The 22,322-nt window shown below is 35.1% G+C and overlaps 1 protein-coding gene across 3 annotated transcripts in view; it reads right to left on the reverse strand.

Annotated features, from left to right (window-relative positions):
• Nucleotides 1-22,322, reverse strand: part of LRCH1 (leucine rich repeats and calponin homology domain containing 1) — a 105,128-nt gene that overhangs the window by 20,190 nt on the left and 62,616 nt on the right. For 2 of the 3 annotated variants that reach the window (XM_072409877.1, XM_072409860.1), the window contains exons 7-17: nt 20,202-20,286; nt 18,136-18,244; nt 17,284-17,381; nt 16,749-16,816; nt 15,039-15,125; nt 14,122-14,202; nt 13,991-14,027; nt 13,725-13,772; nt 11,790-11,859; nt 1,863-1,972; nt 587-724 (exon numbers count right to left, since the gene is read on the reverse strand). In XM_072409877.1, the coding sequence (XP_072265978.1) occupies nt 587-724; nt 1,863-1,972; nt 11,790-11,859; nt 13,725-13,772; nt 13,991-14,027; nt 14,122-14,202; nt 15,039-15,125; nt 16,749-16,816; nt 17,284-17,381; nt 18,136-18,244; nt 20,202-20,286 (931 nt within the window). Of the gene's footprint in view, nt 1-586; nt 725-1,862; nt 1,973-5,826; nt 9,341-11,789; nt 11,860-13,724; nt 13,773-13,990; nt 14,028-14,121; nt 14,203-15,038; nt 15,126-16,748; nt 16,817-17,283; nt 17,382-18,135; nt 18,245-20,201; nt 20,287-22,322 lie in introns of those variants that run through there. The other variant, XM_072409869.1, reaches the window with a different exon arrangement.

Consider the following 22,322-nt stretch of genomic DNA (forward strand, 5'->3'; position numbering starts at 1 on the left):
TAGACTGTAATAAAGACATATGACTATAATAGATTAGATTGTGAGCCCGTCTGAGGGACAGTTAGTGACATGACTATGGACTTTGTACAGTGGTGCATAATATGTGGGCGCTGTGTAATAATAATAATAATCTATCAGTGCATTTGAGACCATTACCATACCATTCATTCTTTCAACCTGGGTCCTACACTGACTGGACACTTTATCAGCAAAAAGTTCATATGTCTTGTTAGTTACAACAGTGGGTTGTCTATACAATGTTGCACCATACTGAAAAAAGTTGGCATGATATTTCCTGAAGCGCAGGTGGAATCATTCTACAGCTGTATTTTTTAATAATTAACATGGATTTTACTTAGTATTTATTCTCTTAAAGATAGTGCTTAGTAGCTTAATAAAACTGGGTTTTTGTTAAACATATGTGGGTCTCCCTTGTATTTCAATGCTAACAGACTAGTTAGTAGATAATAAAAAAGAAAACTGGGATTAAGATACAGCTAATTAAACTGACCACACAGAATAGACTGTTCAGAAGTAACATCTGGTAAAAATCTGTACAACAAAATACATTTTAACTTGGACTTACAACAGCTGGAGAGGGCACATGGATACTCCCCACTGACCGGGGGCGGATTTGATTCACTAAGTGACAGAGAACAACTCCATCCATTAAAGCTGATCCAAGATCTTCTGGAAGACAGATCTTTAATCTAATTTCAATGTTCTGGAAACAAAAAGGAAAGTAATTTTAAAACCTGTAGACATTTTAGTGTTTCATATTACCTATAAATGTCTCTCTGACATTCCTTCCTTAGGTGAGGGGTATAGAATGAGGTGGATGCAAGCATAAAGAAGGGAAAGGACCTTAATAGTAAATGTAAGTTTGCTGAGGATGCCATGGCTTTGATAATAAAGTGCTAGTGTTTTTGAATATTGTTCTGGTGACATAGCATTACATAGTTTTACTCTTGCTGTGAGGTAGGTAAATATTGGAACAACAATGGGATGGGCTGCTGCAATAAAGAGGGATCAGCACAGACTGAGGATGGTGCAGGATAGTACAATAAAAGGTGAAAGAAGTTTTCGAATTTACTCACATAGCATAGATGTTTAGGGATAGCAGACTATATTTCTGGAGTGATTTCCAAATATTATATATTATTTATAACTTTAGGATTTCATTTGGGATTTACAGACTCTTTTATTTATTCCAAATAAAAAAAAAATCAGGAGGGCACGTGTCAGCCTTATAAAACTGAATTATTTCTTTCTATGAAATTTACAGGTAGTCCCTGGGTTACATATAAGATAGGGACTGTAGGTTTGCTCTCAAGATGAATTTGTATGTATGTCGGAACAGTTATTTTATTTTAATAAATGCAATTAGGACACATTTTGTCTCAACATATTTTTTATTTTTTACCTTCAGGTGCATGCACATTGTGATTTCAGTTACTGTGTAAAACCCTTACTGTGAGTTAATCACACAAAAAAAAAAAAAACTTTACGGAGCCTACACATTCATTAACTTCTGGAGCAAGCTGTGCTTTGATATGCAAAAAGAACCAACTGCAGTTTGTCTTGGTCAATAAAGAGTTACAACCAAAAGACAATTCAGTCATTGGAACTGCCCCCTCCCCCCATCAAGCCTCCGACCTGCACATAAGCCCCGTTTGTCATCTGTATGTCGGATGTTCCTAAGTTGGGGACTACCTGTATAAAATAATTGCTATAGGAGGTTCCTCTTTGTGATCTAATGCCTTAGCATCTTGCATCACCTTATCTTAAAGTAGGACAAAGGGATCAGCAAACCACAATTAGGTCTGAATATGTAGTGCATATACAAATCCCAAATATGGTACCTCACGAAGGTTATCTATGAGTTCTTTCTCCTCTCTCATCTGTTCCATTTTTCTTCGTATTGTAAACTGGGGATCCACCGATTCCAAATTCCTCTGTGGTCTCATAAAAACTAGAGAACAACAAAGAGAACTGATAAGAAAAGCCAAAACATCATCTAAAAGGGTTTTTAAAAGAGGCACAAACTTGTGACAATCACATGGTGACCACAATGTGTAAATGACCAGGATGTGTACACAATGATGATGGTGCTTAAACAGAATTTCTGCATGCTGTCATCATAAGCACTTCATTATTTATGGAAATTTTTTCATAACTTACACTCATTTATAACTGAGGGCAGATATCACTATCTGCTCTGCAAAACCCGAGCACGTCTCTCTGTTCAATAGAGCTGATCCAGCTACATGACTTTGACGAACAGGTAATGTGCATGTCGTCGGAGGAATAAAGAACTTTTAGAACAGGATATTACAAGTGCATAAAGACCTGCCACAGTGTAACTACTATTACCAACCATATTCAATTTTTTAAGTTTAAACCATAAACCATTTCTAAAGTTTATGTATAGCTAAAATGTGTTATTGATTTTGGAAAAAGCATGGAAAGATTAAAACCTCAGCCAAATACATGTTTTTTTTCCTGTTTGGAAAAAGAGATGAAGCTAATCTCTAAGAAAATCCTCACTTGGACAGCTGTCATTGGAACAGGTGTTCCTACTGAAATATTATCTTTTCCTTTTGTTGACAACCTTGCAATTTTACCCTTACTTTCTTTTTGGTGACAATAGATATAAGTAGAAATAGGGTGGTAAACCTCCACAAATGGAACACACACAGCACTAAGAACATGACAAAAAGACTAACCCTTCCTGTTATCCAAAACTAAAATGTTTTCCCAGAGATACACTTAAATTACCCATTTTTGTTCTCTGTTTATATAGGAATTAAAAAAACAAAAAGCTTAGAATACACAGGTTAACAAAACATTAGTTTTGATAATCATCAGAAACCACAGCAAACTTCTAAATCAGTTTTTTCCTAACATGTACAGTTCCTGAGTTATGGGTACTATTATACGTAACATTGTACGTGCATGTATTTTGCACTAAAATGTAAACAGCATTGAAGTGAATGTTAATACATCGTCAGTGCGAGGTAAAATTAAGCACACTGTGGTAAAGATCTACTGAACAGTATCAGTTAGGTACCATTGTTTCTTCTGAAATGCTTAGAGTGTGATTTTCTTGTGTCCTCTTTTTCTGGATTATCGTGGTACAGCATCCAGCAGTAGTCAGGCATCAAACATTCATTACATAATTCTTGGTAGCAGTGCTTCATCAACGGAATGTCCTGGTGAAAACATTGTCCTTGTTGGTCACTCACCATACCAAAATTTTCTGGGAAGAATTCTAGATGTGAGTGCAAGAAATGTATTTTTAATGACATGCGACAACCCAGTTTCTGGTATCAATCAAGCAGATTCTGAACTCCTTCCTTGTATGCAGCAAACTTATGGTTGCCCAGGAAATTTTCACACAGCCACCTGAATGCATCCCAAGCTTCTAGCTCAGCTGCTGAGAGAGATTGTTTAAAACCATCATCCTTTAATACAGACTTGATCTGTGGCCCTATAAATATCACTTCCTTTATTTTTGCAGTGCTTATGTTTGGAAACTTCTCAACAAGGTACTGAAAACCCATGGAGTTTGATTGACCCATGGCCTTTACAAGGTTCTTCAACAAGCCTAACTTGATATGGAGAGGTGGCAGAAATATTTTATGTGGATCAACCAGAGGCAGAAACTTGACATTGTTTGTTGCAGGCTTAAACGTATATTTTTGGTAGCCAATCACACTTGACATAATGGTCAGCCGTAGATCGGCTGTCCCACAGGCAAAGTAAACAGCAATATTTTGTGAATACTCCGTGCATTCCCATCAGCAAGCCAATGACCTTTAGATCCCCTCAGATGTTACACTGGTTTGTTTTATACTGGATTGCTTCAAGTAGTAACTTGATGTTGTCATAGGACTCCTTTAGGTTAAGGGAATGGGCAATCAGTAAACTTGGTTTGGAATTACCATTATGCAATGAGACTGCTTTCAAGCTTCTTTTAGAGGACTCAATGAAGATACGTCATTCAGATGGAACATGCTCTTGTGACAAACTGTTAAAGAGTGCATTTATATCATGACAGTAGCACAGTGAGCCATCACTAGTGAAGAACATTGTCAAGTTATGATTTTGTTTTCTGTAGTGAGTTACAGTTACACCCTTTGCAAGCAACTGCTTCTGTTTAAGACTTGAAGCAAGAAGTTCCGCTTTGTCTTTGGAGAGATTTAGATCAGGGTCGAGATCATTCAGCTCTGCTTGTGTAAAGGTTCGGAATTTTCATCGGCCAAGTAGTCAGGATTAGATGATTCAGGGTTGTAACTGGCTGCAACTCCAGCACATTCCTCATCACCTTCTACAGAAGCAAGTCCATTATGTGGCCGTACTGGAACTGGCAATGAATCATCATGGAGAACAGGCCTAATTGCAGAATCAAGGCCTGGATATACAATTTTGTGCTAGGTTTTACCCGAGAATCCACTTTTGTTGACGTGGCAAAAATAGCAGTCGATGGTCACAGCGTTCTCTCCACAGCATCGGGATTGCAAATGGCATTGCTGCTTTACGCCGATTTAGCCAGTCATGCAGTTCGTTGGAACAACTGGTACAGATGACATGTGGACCCCAAGATTTATCCTGGTCACCAAATGGACAGCCGATATTTAATATGTATATCTTTTTAGGTTCTGTGCTAATTTGGCGACGTTGTGCTTTCATTGTGAATGAACCACACACGTAAAAGAAACTGTCTGGATCATTAATGCAATTTCTACGCATGAAGATAAATGAAAACAATCACAGTTAGTGCGGTTTCTAAAGAAAACTGTTGTTAAATGTTGTAATATGTTAAGGCTATTTATAACAAATTCACACAATATATAATTAGCTGCATCACAAAACTAGACGTGCTAGAGAAAAACTGAACACAGATTTAAAATCTGCATCAAAAATACTAGAAAGCCCAGATAAAAATATATCTGATGAAAATGACATGTTGACCTGTGTTATTTTTCTCAAATGGGAAAATGTTTATGTTCATCTGGACTATTTTAACATCCTCCTGTCTGGTATTCCACTAACCCAACTCTTTACTCTACAATCTATTATGAATGCTGCAGCCAGACTCATCCATCCTTCCCACCACTCCTCTTATGCTGCATCTCTGCAGTTTTTTTCATTGGCTTCATTGGTAAAATAATTACATCCTTTTCTTTTTATAATGAATTATTTTTAGTAATATGTTTTTAAATTTTTTTATGTTCAACAAAACTTGAGCTGTCATTCGTCATGGTAATAAAAGAAAGCAGTCAAGAACAAAATGTTTTGTACGGAGAGAAAGGGGTCAATGCTCTTATGGTTACTTTAAACATAAGGAGGCCTGGCACAAAAACATTTGTTTCACAGAAGTGGAACATAGCACAATAACAATAAGGTCTCCATTTACTGCTGAACTGGACATCTGTTAGCTAATTTGTGATTTTATCTTTCCTACAATAAAGAACATGTTTTAGGATGTATGTGCACCATATTATTACTTTAATGAAAAACTGGAATTTTATGTATGTAGAAATGGAAAGATTTGTTAAGATTCTGCCCATAATAGGTTCTTCACATACACATAAAACTTTTATGGAGAAGGGTTTCAAAAGCAGACTTTAGATCTAAACATTTAAATTCTAATAAACTGTAATTTGAGGTAAAGATTGTTATGGCACCACCACAATCCTTTAGGTGTTGATTATTTATTATTGTTTTTTTTAACCCTGTAATGTTATTGAATCTAAATACTTTATATTTTAGGAAACTGCAAGCTTACTTCATAGTATTTAAATAGAGAACTTTTAGGTTATAGACTGTCCTAATCATAATCTTATTGGTTACTTTCAAGCATAACATTATAGAAGTCCCCATGCTCACATCTTGTACACATGAATGGCTAACAAACCTAAAACTACTATGTGCTAATGGTAAACAGCCTTGTGATGTTAGTTATCTCTGTGCTGTAAACCAAACATGCTAGGTCTATAGGTCTGCACTCTCAGGATCTAGAATAGATTGTTGCATAAATGGCATCATTGCATGGGGACTGAAATTACCTCTTTGAGATTTCTCTTGAAACCACGGCAGTCTTTTCTATATAAAATATCTTATCATACTAGGCAGCTGGACATTTAATTCTTTCATTACTCATTCTTGCTATGTCTTACCCATTTTTTGTTTCTTTTTCTTACATAAGAAGGTGATTATCAGTGTATAGTATGGTCTTGGCAATATTGTGGCAGCCTATCAGCATTTACATTTTTCTTGTACTGCTTCTCGCTTTTCTTTTGTTCTTTATCACTTAAATATTTTTATAAGTGCTTACATTTTTCATGTTATTTTTTAATTTTTTTATAATTCACACATCTGTTCACTTTTTCAGTAAACAAAGATCTATGCATACTTTCATGTAACAGTTAAGCTATGTACACACATCCAACGGTCCTCGCCCGATAATCGGCTCAGGACCAATATCGGAAGAATCGCAAGAATCTGGCGTGTGTACAGCGCCAGTCGTCCATCCTTCGAACAACCGTCCTGGCGGATCCACAGACGATGGACGACTAACGATCCTAATGCAAGGGAAGGGGTAAAGCGCGCAGCAGGGTGCTGCTCCGTCACTCTCCTCCCCCCCTCCACATAGAGCAGAACGGTGCTGTATGTAAAGCACTCGTTCATGCATCGTGCAGTGATAGTTGTTGGAAAGGATCGTGAAAGGTCCTTTCCAACGACTATTATTGCATGTGTGTCTGTGGCTTTACAGTCTTTACATTGCTTACTAAATGTGTTATGATTAGGTTATACTCATGAGTAAAGTATTTGATCACAACCAATAATCTGATTGTGCCAATAAGCTGATTAAATCAAACTCAATTTACAAGCTAGTGTATCGTAAAAGTTTGAAAATGGTCTATTTAGTATGCATCTGCCATCTAGTAATTGTTCTGATCCACCACTAGAGGGGTGTATTGTATTCTAAACAGGTCTTACATCCCTTAGCTACAGCAGTGCTTTTTCATCATTTATATCTACATTACCTATAGTGAAGTTGCGTTGTAAGATGTCTTACAATGCACAGTGGTATTACCAGTCATATACAGTGGTACATTCGTATAAGTCTGCTTTGGAATAAGTCCAACTTGGTAAAAGTCCTGTTTGGACACAAAAAATCTTGCTTGGTATACAACCTTTGTGCTAGAACTTGTTTGGGTCAAAATGAGTCATAACACCGCATGCTACCTTTATTTACCCCTCTTGAGAAAAAGCCACGACTGCCCAGGAGCGTCAGTATGCCAGTTGCTACCATTCAGTGAACAACCCGCTCTATAACTCTCTGTGAATTACATGACATCTCCTCCTCCTCCCTTCCCAGCACCATCCTAGTAGGCACTCGACTCTTCGCAGCAAGGTAAAGTGAGGTTACATTTTTATTTATTTCATCTAATTGCTTTTTGTATTTATGTATTTTAGTATTAATCAGTGTTTAAATTACTCTATACAACCCCATAACAATGTATATTATGCCAACAACAATAGGATTTTTTCTTCAAGGGAACAAATTATTCAGTTTCCTTTTATTTCTTAAGGTAAAATTGTGTTTGGTATAAGTCCAAGGATCTGGAACGGATTAAGGATTTATACCAAGGTACCACTGTATTACTGCACATATGTGTGTCATGGTCGGACATAATCGGAGCATCTCCGGCATGCGCCAAAGGAGACTTTTTGCTCAAAGAGAAAAATTTGCCAATCTCATGCATGCGCAGTGAGATCTGCAAATTTTTTTTCCAAGTCACCTGATCTCGCACCTGGGTCGGGTGACGTAGGATGAAGAACCTGGAACAGAAGACGAGGATGGCGGTACCCGGAGCACCGGCTCCAGGATGGATGCCAGACACCCCTGGAGTGATCAGACTGCTCTGCAGGATTTAAAGTAATTTTTTTTTTTTATTTCTGAGTATAGTTCCTCTATAACATTAGATGTTTTTTTTTCCCAAATGTATCTGTACTCCACTTTTCAATAAACCTTGTTGAATTTCTCTCCTAAGATCCCTCCTTTATTTTGTGGACTGAAAATGCCAGTTTAGGCGAGGCTAAGATATGGGGAGCAGCTGCAGTTGAGTAGGTCAACCTAAGTCTCTAATGGAAAAATATTTTTTTGTTTAAATATTTACCTTAGTACAGGTTTTCTGACCACTATGTGTAGGACAGAAAAAAAAGGTAGGAGAAGGAAAGAGAAATTAAGTGTAGAAGGATATTCAGAAAGTTTCTAATTTGGCATGGATTACACTGTTTCACCTAAACTAAAGTAACAAACTGATCACAGACTGTCAACTGAAAATGAAAGGTAAACTGCCCTTCTTTCTGGTGAATAATCCATTACACTTGTCTTCTGGTCATCAGTCCTAGGCGCACTACCCCTTTCAGGATTCTATCTCCAGATAGTTCATAACTTATACAGCAATGACATCTGACCATTTTACTGTGATTTTAAGTATACGGTAGTTGATTGGGTTGGGGGGACAGAACTAGACAACAACTAGCAGTTGGCCTGCCGGCAAGAATACATGTCATATAAGTATAAATCTGACCCTGAATATACTATATTGTGACCCCATACATTTGCCAGCTGGTGCATAAACAACATGAATATAATGACAGAATTCATGCAGTCCATTTTTTTAGCATGGCATTAGAATAGCCTTGTGGGTAGTTAATTCAAGTGTTTATACTATGTAGAACTGATTTTTATTTGGCACATGTCAGATCGTAACCTTAAAATATGATATAAAAGTATGCAGCAGTAACACCATCTGTTTTCCCTATCTGAACTCTTAGAGATGAAATGATATCTTTTCTTAGTGATCCTCAATAGTAGATTAGGACCAGATATTATTCTATATCAATATCACCTAAAACATGACTGACTCAAACTGGTCTTTTTCTGCAGTTTAATTTCCCAATAAGGTGACGTTATATAATAATAACGTTATATATATATATATTTGAAAACAAGCTGCAAGACAGATTTACAGTAACAATCCAACTGTTTCAGTTACATTTATGATCTGTACAGAATGATAAACACATTCATAATGATGCAGGTGACACAAGATAAAAAAAAAAAAAAAGTGTGAACTGCACAATGGGCTATGTGGACAGCATGGATGTTTCTTCTCATTAGACATGCATTGGATGATCTATAATACCAGTAACCTACCATTGTCAATGTCCCCTTCTGGTGCCATGTCCATGTTATAACTGTCCAAATTTTGTGCCTGTGTAATTTTGTTGAAGGAGATAGGAGGAAGAGTGAGGGACGGGTCTGTAGGAGAGGGGGTGTCAGAGGAGGTCCATATAAAGCAAAAGAGGACCAGAGTAAATCACATGGACTACTTAGCATGTATGAGACGCATTGAAAACAACTCGTTTCTAAAACTACAAACCAGAATGAATGATTATGATGAATTTAAGACTTTTTGTTCCTGTAATTTCATTTTCAAATGGAGGAAGTTTCATTCCTGCATTTTTCCTACTGACCAGAACTATGGCAGATAGATCTCCCACCATTCTTGACATAGCGGTGACTCAGTCTTTGTAAAATCCATTGCATGATGCAGAATTAAGAAATGCTATTACCCACCCTAGATTCTTCAAAGTATTACATAAAGAATAATTATTTATTTACTAGTGCAGGAGTAGCTTAGCCTAGATATAAAGTTCCCACAATCATGGTTCTAGAAAAGACCCAGTGGAGGACCAAGCCTTGTCCCACTTCTTACATAATATGGATTATTCATCTACCTTCATCTTAAACCAAATGTAAATATAACGATATAGCCACATTTGATTTTAATGTTTAAAAACCAATATCATTAGAAACTCTAAATCTCAGGAATTCTTTGACAGACTAAAGACTGATTTCTGCTTATTAGTGTGATGGCTGCATATTAAAAAGCTTGCCACTGATGTTTTATAATACAATAAAAAACAGAATAACAAACAGATAATCGGATCAATAGTTACCTCTTGTTGTGTAAGAATTCAACATGCGGCAATGCTGACAGCTACATACAGTAAGTATAACCACATAAACTTGGCAATTCATGGCACAAACTAGCTGGTAGCAGTAAACTTTAGACTGAGCACAAGAACACAGTGAAGACCCTCGTGGGCACAGTGCTATCAGCTCATGATGTATCAGGTTTTTCTTTATTTTTATTTTTGCTCATTTTAGTTGAGTACAAGAGGATTGCAAACTTCAGGAATCATTCAACATTAATTTACATGCAGGTTCATAAAAGATTTTAATAACCTTCATAAATTTACATTAAAGAAGGGATCAGAACCCAGATAATAAAACTAGTTGCTATAATGATTAACCTTACCTACAGTAAGGCTATGTTCAGATAGACTATCCAAGCAAGCAGTACCTCAGCAGTTCAATGCTTTAGAAAATGTGAAAGCCCTGCCAAGAACCCAAATTTACACTGAAAGTATTAAGTGTTGTTGAAAAATATTTTTGCAGAAGTTTACCAGCAATGCAGTTGCAGTTTTGTCACCATACTTGGTGCAGAATATCAGGTCAGACTTCTGCAAAACAAGTAAAACAACTTCCACTGACTTGATTTATAATGCGTTCCAGAGATTCAAATTTTAAATACATTTTAGATTTGTGAGTCCTTTAAAATGACTGCCCACTTCTCCCAGTTTTAGAAATTTAGCTATGATTATTCACACCAAGGTAATATTTAGATTGGTGTGGAGGTTGCAGCGCATTTACGGCGTCTTCAAGCTACTGACCGCTAACTCAGGGGAGATGCTACATTTGCCACCAAGCTACACATTGCAGTAAATCTTGACAGCAAATAAAATAACTATACAAAAATATCAAAGGGATATTGTTAATCACAATTATAATATTAGAATATTAAACACAAAAAACCTTACTTAAAAATCAATATCCTTGACATTATAGTCAAATACTAAAAAAGCTCAACACTAATGAAATGTTATTAGATATCTTCATGTTACAGATCTCTCCTTTTCTCTTTCTAAACACATTGCCATAATCAGGATTTATTTAATATGCATTTACACAGTATTTACTTTTACTAGAAAATCTTCATCATAACATTGACATGTTTTTCATTCTTTTACCCCTCTTGTTATGACTACATCAGGTCATGCAAAATATTATTATATAAAAAAAAGGTAGAATACCATTTGACAGAATTCAATTGTTAGAAATATTTTGTTTTGTTAGAATTCAGTAAATTTAGCCTTCACACAGGAATATAATTCTGGCATTTGGAATATTTAATGCCCTTGAAAATACCCAAAACAGGTATTCTGACATTTTTCTTAAGGTTCACTTTTCCAGTGCAATCCACGCTTTGCAGCAAATACATTTTTGTTGTATCCCACTTTAAACAGTTCTTACAAATTCTTGTTGCTCAAAACGTAGCTTAACATGGGAATTTTCTATGCTATTGAAAAAAAAAAAAAAAAACAGCAATCTACATTGCTACAAAATATATGAAAATTATCTTGTTACTCTAAACATGCATTTCTACTAAATCAATGGAAACACATGTTAAATGCACAATGGTATACAGTAACCAGAGTCCAGATGCAACAAGATTTGTCTGATCGTAGGTTATGCTAATTGGAAGATAACCATATTTATAAACTACATACTACTCCATACTTTTCATTCATATTGAAAATATATTTGACCATAAGGAGGAAAAATATAACAATAATAAACCTACCGGATCGAGACTTCAGACCAAATGCCACAGAATTGTGTACTGGAGACATGCTAGGAGTACTGTTTTCATTCTGCAAAGATAACAACATACTCATTAACTCCTTTCAAATGTGTATTTGTTTTTTTGGAATTTAAAAATCTTTAAAGAGCAATTCCACTGTAAGCAACATGTGAAGTCAACCTGTGACATGACATTGTGATACAAACAGAACACTTTAAATCTTGCCTTATTTCCAGCACTGAGATGACAATGATGCCATTGCTGCTCTGAAATCCAAAGCAATATTATCAGTACTGTCTAATTCTCCTTTCAGCTACAAAACACACCCCTCACTCCTTAGCTAATATGGGATAGATGTATTTTGTTGTCCAACTGATGAATAGTACGCATTACATTAAAATCTAACATATGTATAGCTGTCCCCCAATGTCGTCCATCAATCTGCCATGACAGAATAATGAACAACTGATCAGGAATGATTTCTGTGCTTTTCTATGGAGGAGTGGCACTGTGTGTACAGTCCTTGGTATTCATCTGTCTCTGGAAACTGTCATGAAAAATCATTTCTAGCAACAGTGATCTGATGTGTACATAGCCTTACACTGCACTGGCTGGTTTGTTTGGAATTTTGGTACAGCAGAGAATGCTTTCAGGAAGTTCAGGCTCTAATTGGGTTTCTAGAATGAACTGATGGATATTTCTATGTACTTTTAGTATTTTTAAAAAACAAAACATAAGTAAATATGTATATACTGCACAAATGTACTGACATTTAGTCCATATATACACTTTTAAATATGTGCTACCATTGTTTTTGTTTTCAAGCATATCCCAGTTCAAATGTTCAGAAACACAACATTTTTATTTTATTCAAATGAAATACATGTTTACAGGTTTATACTGTATATATTTTTGTGAATTTTCATGTGTTTACTTATACTGTGCTGCAGTAATGGCGCAACTGTGTGCACACAAGTAATGCATACTAACTGCATATAACAGCATTGGTCTAAATATACTGTAATTGTAATTGTGACAGATTTAGCTGCTAAAATAAGTTTATGTAAGTATTCATGCATGCCAGATAAATGGATTTGAGGGTACAGGGCCCACGATACTGACTACAAAATGAGATATAATCAGAATAATAGAGGTATCAAAGTGATCATTTTAAAAGTAAGTCTTTTTCTGTGGCTTAGTAATAAATCATTTTTATCACTGTCTTTTTAAAAGGTAATTCTTTTGAGGGGTATATTTATAAAGAGTAGATGGAATTATTCTTTTCCCTGACTTTTTTCTATAGCCACAATATTAAAACCAATGTTGTAATAAAAAACATTGTGCTCCTATAGATGCGAAAGACCCACACCAACAAAACTATTGTTGCTCTAAATCTAAAGACATTACTAGGCAATACATTTTATTTAGAGCAGCATTTACATGACCTTAGACAGAATTAAGGGGATTGCAGAAATGAAAGATGCAGATTGCTCTCTACAAACCAAACAATGTTACCAAAGGATTTAAAGAATGGCTGACTGCAATGTATGATGCTGGTATAGATCATTTATTATTAAAGACCTTTGTAAACAAGTTTTCATTTATTATACACCTGTTAAGCTTACGTGAAAAAGAGAGCTGCAAAGCCCAACTTTTCCAAATAAATAATTGAGGCCCATGTTTCCATGTTATCATTTAACTGATGAATCACTAAAACGGTAGCCAAATCTAAGACTGAACCCTTTATAAATGTGCCTTTAGCGGAGTATAGCTTTGTGATTTTCTGTCCTATTGGAGAAAAAGATTGCAGCACTGTGCTTTGCTTTTGATAAAATCATAAAATCTATATAAAAAAAATAAAATAAACAAATTTAGTTGACAATATTAATTATGCTGGTAAATGAAAAACAGGTCAGAGCATATATTATAACCCACCTCTTCTTCAGTGATATGACATGATTCAGTTTCATTCAGCGTGTCATTCTATACATTGGAAGCAAATTAAAAGGGGTTAGTATGTTAAAAGTGAATTTTTAGTAAAACCTGTCTCGTCTGCTGGAGAATAACTTCAAAACAAAAGAATGTGGCATCAAAGTCCTGCAATATGACTAAAGATTTATAGGCTTATCCGGAGCTATATTACTAGAGTTAAGTCTGAGAAACAAACTATGCAATATTTTATGGGACATAATAATCAGTACCTGCAATATTGGAGACATCTGTAATTCCACTTGGCCGCTGTAAGAGATAAAAAAAAGCCAATTAGGCAATAAGCTTGGAGATGTGCCTCAAAAGTACATGTAATATATTTTACTATGGTAGATAAACACACTTTACTGCAGTTCTGTTTGGATCAGATGGAGAAGTCTGAGCACTGAACAGTTCTGCATTGTCTTCAATTCCCATTCTTAACCTGGAAAATACAAAAAACACAACTAAAGATTAGTGTTCTACAATGGTAAAGAAAATTATATAAGACAATACTGTTTATAGCAACCAGTCATATTTAATTTTTCTGTCATCAGTTTTCTGCTGCAAGCCTATTTATATATAAAAAATGATGATGGCTTAGTAGCTGTATGGCCTCATTTTATTACACATTAATATAAACATTTAGTATTAGTATCATAGTAACTGATGGAGTTTTAACCCCCTTTAAAGGTCAGTGTGTTACCAAATGTAAATAGTTTATAACAACTAGGACTTGGGCCTTATGATTCAGTAAGTTTTCTTTGCACTGCATTTAGAAATGGGAGTATGTTTGGACGGTTTGCATAAAGTTATGTGAATGTAAACCCCAAATTTCTAAAACCTAGGTGCTTGAAATCTGCCAAATCGTTAAAGTAAAATATGTGTGCACAAAAACACACTGACATAAGTGAGCTATGTAATAAAGACATAAATTACTTCTTTATCAATGTTATTAGTATGTTATTGGGGTGGGTGAAATAGCAAATCACTAAAGGGAAAATCCAAAAAAAAAAAAAATACATTTTACTGAATTATAGGTATTGCCCTAAACAATGTGATGTCAGCTGTCATTTTAGCTTGCATGAAAGTAATTACAACTGAAATCTGATTGGTTTCTAGCTATCATGTATGTAATGCTTCTTTTTTTCCCTGGATGTGTCATTCTTTATATATATATATATATATATATATATATATATTTATATATTTAAAAGCAGGATTGTTCCAAACATCTCTAATTTATAAAATACAGAGAATTAAGTAATGACCCAAGAATACCTTATAGGATCTTGTAACAGATCAACTGCTTCTCTTAACTGTTCTATCATGCCTGTGTTCATTTCTTCATGATCCGAACTATGCTTTCTGCAAAGAAAAAAATAAAAGAAGATATTTTAGAAAAATTCATTATTTAAATATGGTTATAGCACCATGTCATGATCCTCAAAATAATCTCTTATGGGAAGCAGGAAGTAGGAAGATACATCTCCAAGCCAAGGAATTTCCCAAATAGAGAGTTATTACTGGACAGCATGTCAGCATCTTAAAACTACCTGTGACTCCCCACCCTACCGATACTCCTAAAATGTTAAATTTCCATCTAATGGAATAGGAGCAACCTGGACAAATACAGAGGGTAAATCTCCAAGCATTGACAGAAATAGCAATACGCAGTACAAAAGTTATTTCTTTTCTACACTATCCATGAAAACGTTTTGATTTTTTTCGAAAATATTCTAAAATCCCCCACAATCCCCCAAAATAAATTTACTGAAAGCAAAGACCCTGTAAAATAAAAAGTTGGTAGTTGCATTTTTTTTTGTTGCAAGATATTAGCAAACTGTTTTTATCAAATCTATGTTTAAATAATTTAAATTAGTGCACACAAATACAGTCAAATATCTATATTTTTTGTAAATTACAAAGTAGAATTGCCCAATAAATAGATACCAAATAACTAGTAATGTATTCCTCTCACTCTGGAGTGCACACTGGGAGCCTATTTTGTGCATTTGCGCTTGTGTGCACATTACATTTTATTTACATTTTGTTTTTCAACAAAAATTACTAATATCACAAAGGGGCTGACAAGAGTTTCGGGGACTTTTTTGATAATATCAGGGGTCTCTTTGACACTTATTGCCTCTTCTGCTGTATTTGACTAGCTGTTTTTCTGTTTTACATGTAAGCAAGATCTGAACGTTTTGGACCCAGAAGTGCTTAGAGATGAGCTTTCCTGGTGTTTAACAGGGGTTCCCACAGGTGGCCATCCCATACGACACAAGGGAAATACTTGTTTCTAGCTGCTACATACCTAAAGGGGTCAACTGACCTTACTGTGCTCTGAAGAGATTTCTTCAGAAAAGATAGTGGTAACACATTAACTAATGCTGCCTTTTAAGTAATCAACTGCTTCAGACCCACATATTTGGTAATTGAGAGAGGATTCAGAAAACAACTTTCTGACATTTTTGTTATTCCTTTTTTAATAATAACTCCTGATATATGTATAAACACAATTTAAAAAGTTTATTTTAGTGTTAAATTAGTGATTGATATATATAGTATAAGTATATATATAGACCTATGTACGTATATATAGCTAGGGTAAAACATTTTGTATTAACTTGTACATATATTTTTTGGTTAAAGATTACAGACAATATTTTTTCATTTGCAACATTACTAAAGGGTACCAAAAATGTTAAAATAAATAAAATACTACTAAATGTGTTTGGATATACTTAAAAAATTGCAAAATGTTTATTGAGAAAAAAAATTCACAACAGGTATTAAAGTGTTTAAGAGAACTACAAGCAGCATATAGATATTCAATGCATTTACTATAGATTTCTATAACAGTTTGTATGCAGGTAACCAGACTATTTTATTTTAGCACATATAATTTTTTATTTCAACTGGAGTTGAAAGAAGAATGAAGGGTGTTTTTAGAATTGGTCTGTTTAAAATCCTATGATTTATACTTACCTGTTTTGCATACACCATTGCGCTTCCTCTTGTATTTGTAGAGGTTCATCAAATTCAGCTGATTTCGCCTGTAGTTAAAAAAATATGTGTTAGTCACTATGGTATGTGTCCCCAAATAGTTTGTGCAAGAAGCAACAGGGTCACCATTAAATTTCAATAAACGTTACTTTTTACCTTCATTTGGGTTCATAATCAAATAATTCATATGTTAAATTAATTATAGTTGATTATACTTTAAAATACTTTAGTTTTATATATATATATATATATATATATATTATATTCTACATGTAGTACAGAGTCAGATATTTCAAAGTTCATAAATTATCATACAACTTCACATTGTCTTTCTATGAATCCTTAAAAACCCTTTCTCTGTTTAGGTATTTTTTGAGTGACCCCAGATAATATTAGATCATGTTATTCATTTAAATTATTAATTTACACCACATCTATTCCTTAGAAATACTAGTTACTCTATCTTAATTGATTTGTACCAGACGATTTCCTGCGGCAGAAAAGAATTATACAATACCTGGCTGTAACTCATAAATTTCACATGGTTGGAATCTGCATCGTCTCTATATTGGCACATTGATTTTTCTGACTTGTCAGCAGCATTCAGGACGTAGTCTTGATAGAACAAGCAGAAAAGGATGATGAGAAAAGTATTAAAAATAATCAAATTGAAAGGTTTCGCCATAACATGCTATATGGTATCTGGAATATTATTACATTGACTATCATCAAAATAATATAATATTTTCAGCTGTGTGTATTTAGGTAAATAAAAGTTATACAGTTCTCCCTAAGTTTCTGATTAAGCTATGTTTGTGTCAAACCGGTTCCGAATGTTGATGAGTGATTTAAACTCATGGATCTGAATTGCTGTATTCCTTACTACAATGTTCTCAGCCTTTATATCTAACAGACAAGCCAGTATTGTAGGTGGGATGACCAGGCTCTCATTCCTAAGTTGAAGTTGTCATACTAGGTTTGGGATCCTCCAGGGAGTTCAGGAGAATAAATGAAGGTGGGACCACACAACTCTTGATGCTTGCTTTTAACTCTTTAGTATCATTGAAGGTGCACTTTAGGTGGAGTATTCAAGGATTTACAATTTTGAATTTTTATGTGACATGAAGGGGCTGTTTTGAATGTGGCACCTGGACCATGTAGTTTGAATGCAGGTATACTGTATATGTACATCCTAGTCCAAAACACAATGGTTTCCTCTATAAACAGTGATTTGTCAAGATGGGATCCTTTGTGGTTTTTATGTTTAGGCTGAGCAATGTTTTATGGCTAATGAAAAACAAAAAGTCTAAGACTTAAAAGTAAAACATTCTATGTATTATCAGTATTACAAAAATGCAGTGTTCCTCACCTTTCATTAAATGATGAAATTGCTGGTCTAAATCTTCTTTGACAAGATTTTCTTCTTCCAATATATCTGACATTGGTACACTGGGGCTGGCTGAATCTTCGTCACAAGGCTATCAAACAAAAAGGACAATGGACATAACTATAAGTAAGATGTTGAACCCTGCCAAGTACTGCTATATATCAAATTATTATTAGAGGTAATAAGTAAAGTGATAGGAAAGGCTAAATAAGGGAATGCCCACATTATTTAAAATTGCTTATACTGGCAAAAATTGTAGCTCAAATATGTATCTTGCAGCATGTACAGTATTCAACTCTTTGCAGCCTTTGTACTCTGTCCTAATTACTAATCAGTCCTATTGTCCTATGAATTTCCAACGCTACATAAAAAGTGAGCAGTTTGCCTATTTTTGGTAAACTAGAGGGTGCTGCAAAAACTGTTTATCATATATAATATATTTTTATAGTATGCTGTAATAAAATGTTCAACTGTACCTTTTTTATTTAGGTTTGATTTGAGTGTACATGAATTTGCATAAACATAGCTTCACATTTTAATCAGATGCCTATTATTTCACTCTACAGGAGTAGAAAGTCAGAATTACTGCAATCCCAAAAAAACGTGTATAATGCTTTCACTTAGGTAATCAAAATAATCACTTTTAACTGTTCTTGCAGTAGCATAAGAGCAAATGAGTTTATATCTAAGCCTGTGGCTTGGCAATGTACTTATTCATCCAGATGTTTCCTTGCAGAGTATTAAAATGAATCTCTCATTTCAGCTAAGCCAACAGGTGAAATGTGTTTAGTGGTTTCCTGCAGCTGCCTTCCCATTTTTAGCCAGTTAGGATGGGGAAATGTGAGTACACCAAGAATGCATGAGTAGGAAAAAAAATTCAATTGAAGACACTGAACATTTATCCTATTCTATGTTCCTGCTGTATTTTTCATATCTTTTGTTTACATTCTCATTAAAACAACGTTTGTAGAAAAAAGTCTCACTGCTCATTAGGTATAATTACCTTGAATACCTGTGAATTACACCACCCTAGCCAGTTATAAATTGATTAACAACACAAAAGCTGTTTGCTGCCTTTTGTATGCCTATATTTCTAATGTAATATTACCTGCAATCTAATGGAGAAATGGGAAATGTCTGGTTAAGCATTTTTTACATTTTTTGTTAATATTTATTGTTGGTACTGCCATAAATAAGGGATTGAGAGACACATGGGTACCTTGATGCCTCATTTTTGTTATTAAAGAAAATATTTAAAATGTTCTCTTTGTTGTTTAGTAGGGGTACATGTTGAGGAATTGATTATCATGCACTAAATAAATTATTCCTAAACTGTGGAACCCCTAGGACTTCAAATAAAAAACCCTGCTGTATTCTTCATAGTATAACATTAACAAATCAAAGTGAAGGGTGTGTTAAGACAGTACATGAAAAACGTGAAACTTAAGTAATTTGTGTTTGCAATTTGTTTGTAATTTGCTTGTGAACAGTCTGAAATAGTATTTAAGTGTAGGTTGATTGTCAACTTGCAGTATTCAGAAGGGTTGTCAAAAGCAGAAATTCCTTTCTTCTCAATTGCTGTTTAAACAGAAGATTCCCTCTTTGAAGCCTGGTAATACTGCTAATATACTACAATATAGTAATTGAACTGAACAAGTGTCAAATCCTACAGGGCCCTGAACCAGGTTTCGGGTAGTTACTACAACTTAACGGTTACCCTTGCCTTGGTCCATCACTAAGAAGTAGATAAATGTTTTTACGTGAACTGGAAAAAATCAATAAAACATTTAGGGGAGAGACTTGCATTTCTATAAATAATAGCATCTAACATCTGCCAAAGGAAAAGTTAGATAATGCTTGCCATTTTTATCTTCTTTATCCTAATCAGCAAGTTTATTTTACAGCAAAATTAATATATCATATATACTTTGAACTCAGTATCTACTTTGAGTTATTTCACTGTAGCTAAAGAAAATAAAAGTGTGGTGTGTCATTCTCACTCATAAACAACAAAAACAGCAATACAAGAAATACATGATGATAGGTACCTCTAAGGCTGATAAACGTTTCTCACCACTGTCACTCCCAACACCAGAGTCTGAGTCTTTCTTTATTGGGAAGATGTCTTCAATGCTAAAAGTGTATTCATAAAAGTATTGTATTACTAACTTAGTAGATGACGCAGCACAAGATCAAACCTTGAGGATTATTATAAAATTTTCAGAGAAGCAAATAAACGAACATGTGTATCTGTTGTCCATCGAAACTAGTCAGATCAATGAACAATTTCATCTAATTGTCTACAATGGCCAATGTGTTTTTTTTTTACTCTGTTCCCTACAATCAGCCCCACTAGGAGCGGACAGCTTTTACCCCATCAATTTGATAATAAACTAGATACATAACATTGACATGGGTTTTACGAGGGGGTGCTGGGAAGTTCCCCTTCCAGATGAAATAGAAAAATGAGTGTGGGGGCATAGGACAGCCTAATATCTTAGTATGTAACTGTGCAAATATCAGGTCTTTGTGATTCTTAAAACAGTTTTTTCTTTTAGTGAGAAGCTGTGATGGCAGAGGCACAAGCAAGTTTCACGTCATTGGAGTTACGGGCCGTCATGAAGTTTTTGTTTCTCCAGGGAAAGTCAGCAAAGGACATTCACACTGAGATGTCACAAACACTGGGGGAGAAGTGTCCTTCCTACAGCACTGTCAAAACCTGGATATCTCATTTCAAGACTGGGCATTGCAACTTTAACTGACCTGGCAACCTGAGATGCTGTTCATGAGCTGATTATTGAGGACCGGCCAATATCCGCAAAAAGATAACCCAGATACTTGACATTTCATGGCAACTTGTTGGGTTTGTTACCAACACTATCCTAGACATGCGCAAGCTTTCAGTGAAGTGGGTGCCGAAATGTTTGAACAGTGATCAGAAGAAGGAACGAGCATCCAAAGCGATTTTGGCACTTTTTGAAGCTGTACAGAACTTGTTGGCTAGGTTAGTGACTAAGGATGAAACCTGGCCCCACATCTTTGATCCTGAAACCAAGGAACAGTCAAAGGAATGGCGCCAAGGAAACACCCTGGGTTTCCAATTGGTCCACCATCCCCCCTACTCACCTGACCTGGCCCCTGCGGACTATTATCTGTTCCTGAATTTGAAGAAACACCTCAAGGGGCAACGTTTTGAGGACATTTCTGACGTGAAAGTTGCTGCTGAGAGCTGGTTTGTGGCCCAACCAGAGGACTTTTTTTGAACGTCTAGAAAAGCTGCAACTACGCTGTACCAAGTGCATCAGTCTCATGGGGGAATATGTTGAATAAATGTGTTATTTCATAACTCTGGCTCTCTTCTTTCTGGGCAAAGCCAGGAACTTCTCAGCACCCCCTCGTAGTGTGTTGTCAGCAGCGGTAATACAATTCAGAAAATACAATTTATTAGTCCTTTTGGTTTCTGATGAGTAAGCATATGATGTGATTCAACATCTTTAGTATTCACTGAGTTATGTTTTGTTGTGGTACTAATCCCCCCCCCCAAAAATTATATTTTCTATCTCTTTTGTTTTACCGAGATCTGGAGTAAATATTAATGCTGTCACAATTGAAGCAAAAGTCCCCTTTGCAGCAATCCATATGTTCAATCTTACAGTGTATTGGCATGTGGTCCATAAATGTGAGTTTGTTATATTTATTGTGCACTGTGTATGTATGTATTTGGCAACATTATTTTCTCTGATAATATTTTTTGCCTCTGTAGTTTTTTAATTATCTTTTAGTCACTGCAAAGAATCAACTTCTAAATGATTGCAGTAAACATATGGTTACATATCAAATATTTGCTTCATTTGCATGGAAACCTTATTAAGAATCAGAAGCCCATACAACAGTAGGCTCATATTTGTAGATATTGAGTACACACAGGGTGGCAGGACTGCAAGCATTGCAGTGGTGCTCCACTTTAGTCCTGTCTATTACCATTTTAGCTTAGGCATTTAGGTATGACCACCCACTAAAATTTTTCATGGAATACTATAGGCAACCCAGTATGAAATGCACAGTGTGCAAACAGCCACAGCCTGTTCTTTAGGTATACCAATTTAAATCAAACTATGGTACATTCTGTTTTACCAGCATACACAGAACATGCTGAACACTCCTTTCTT

The sequence above is a fragment of the Pyxicephalus adspersus genome, chromosome 1 (genome assembly GCF_032062135.1).
Source record: "Pyxicephalus adspersus chromosome 1, UCB_Pads_2.0, whole genome shotgun sequence".
Lineage (NCBI taxonomy): Eukaryota > Metazoa > Chordata > Amphibia > Anura > Pyxicephalidae > Pyxicephalus > Pyxicephalus adspersus.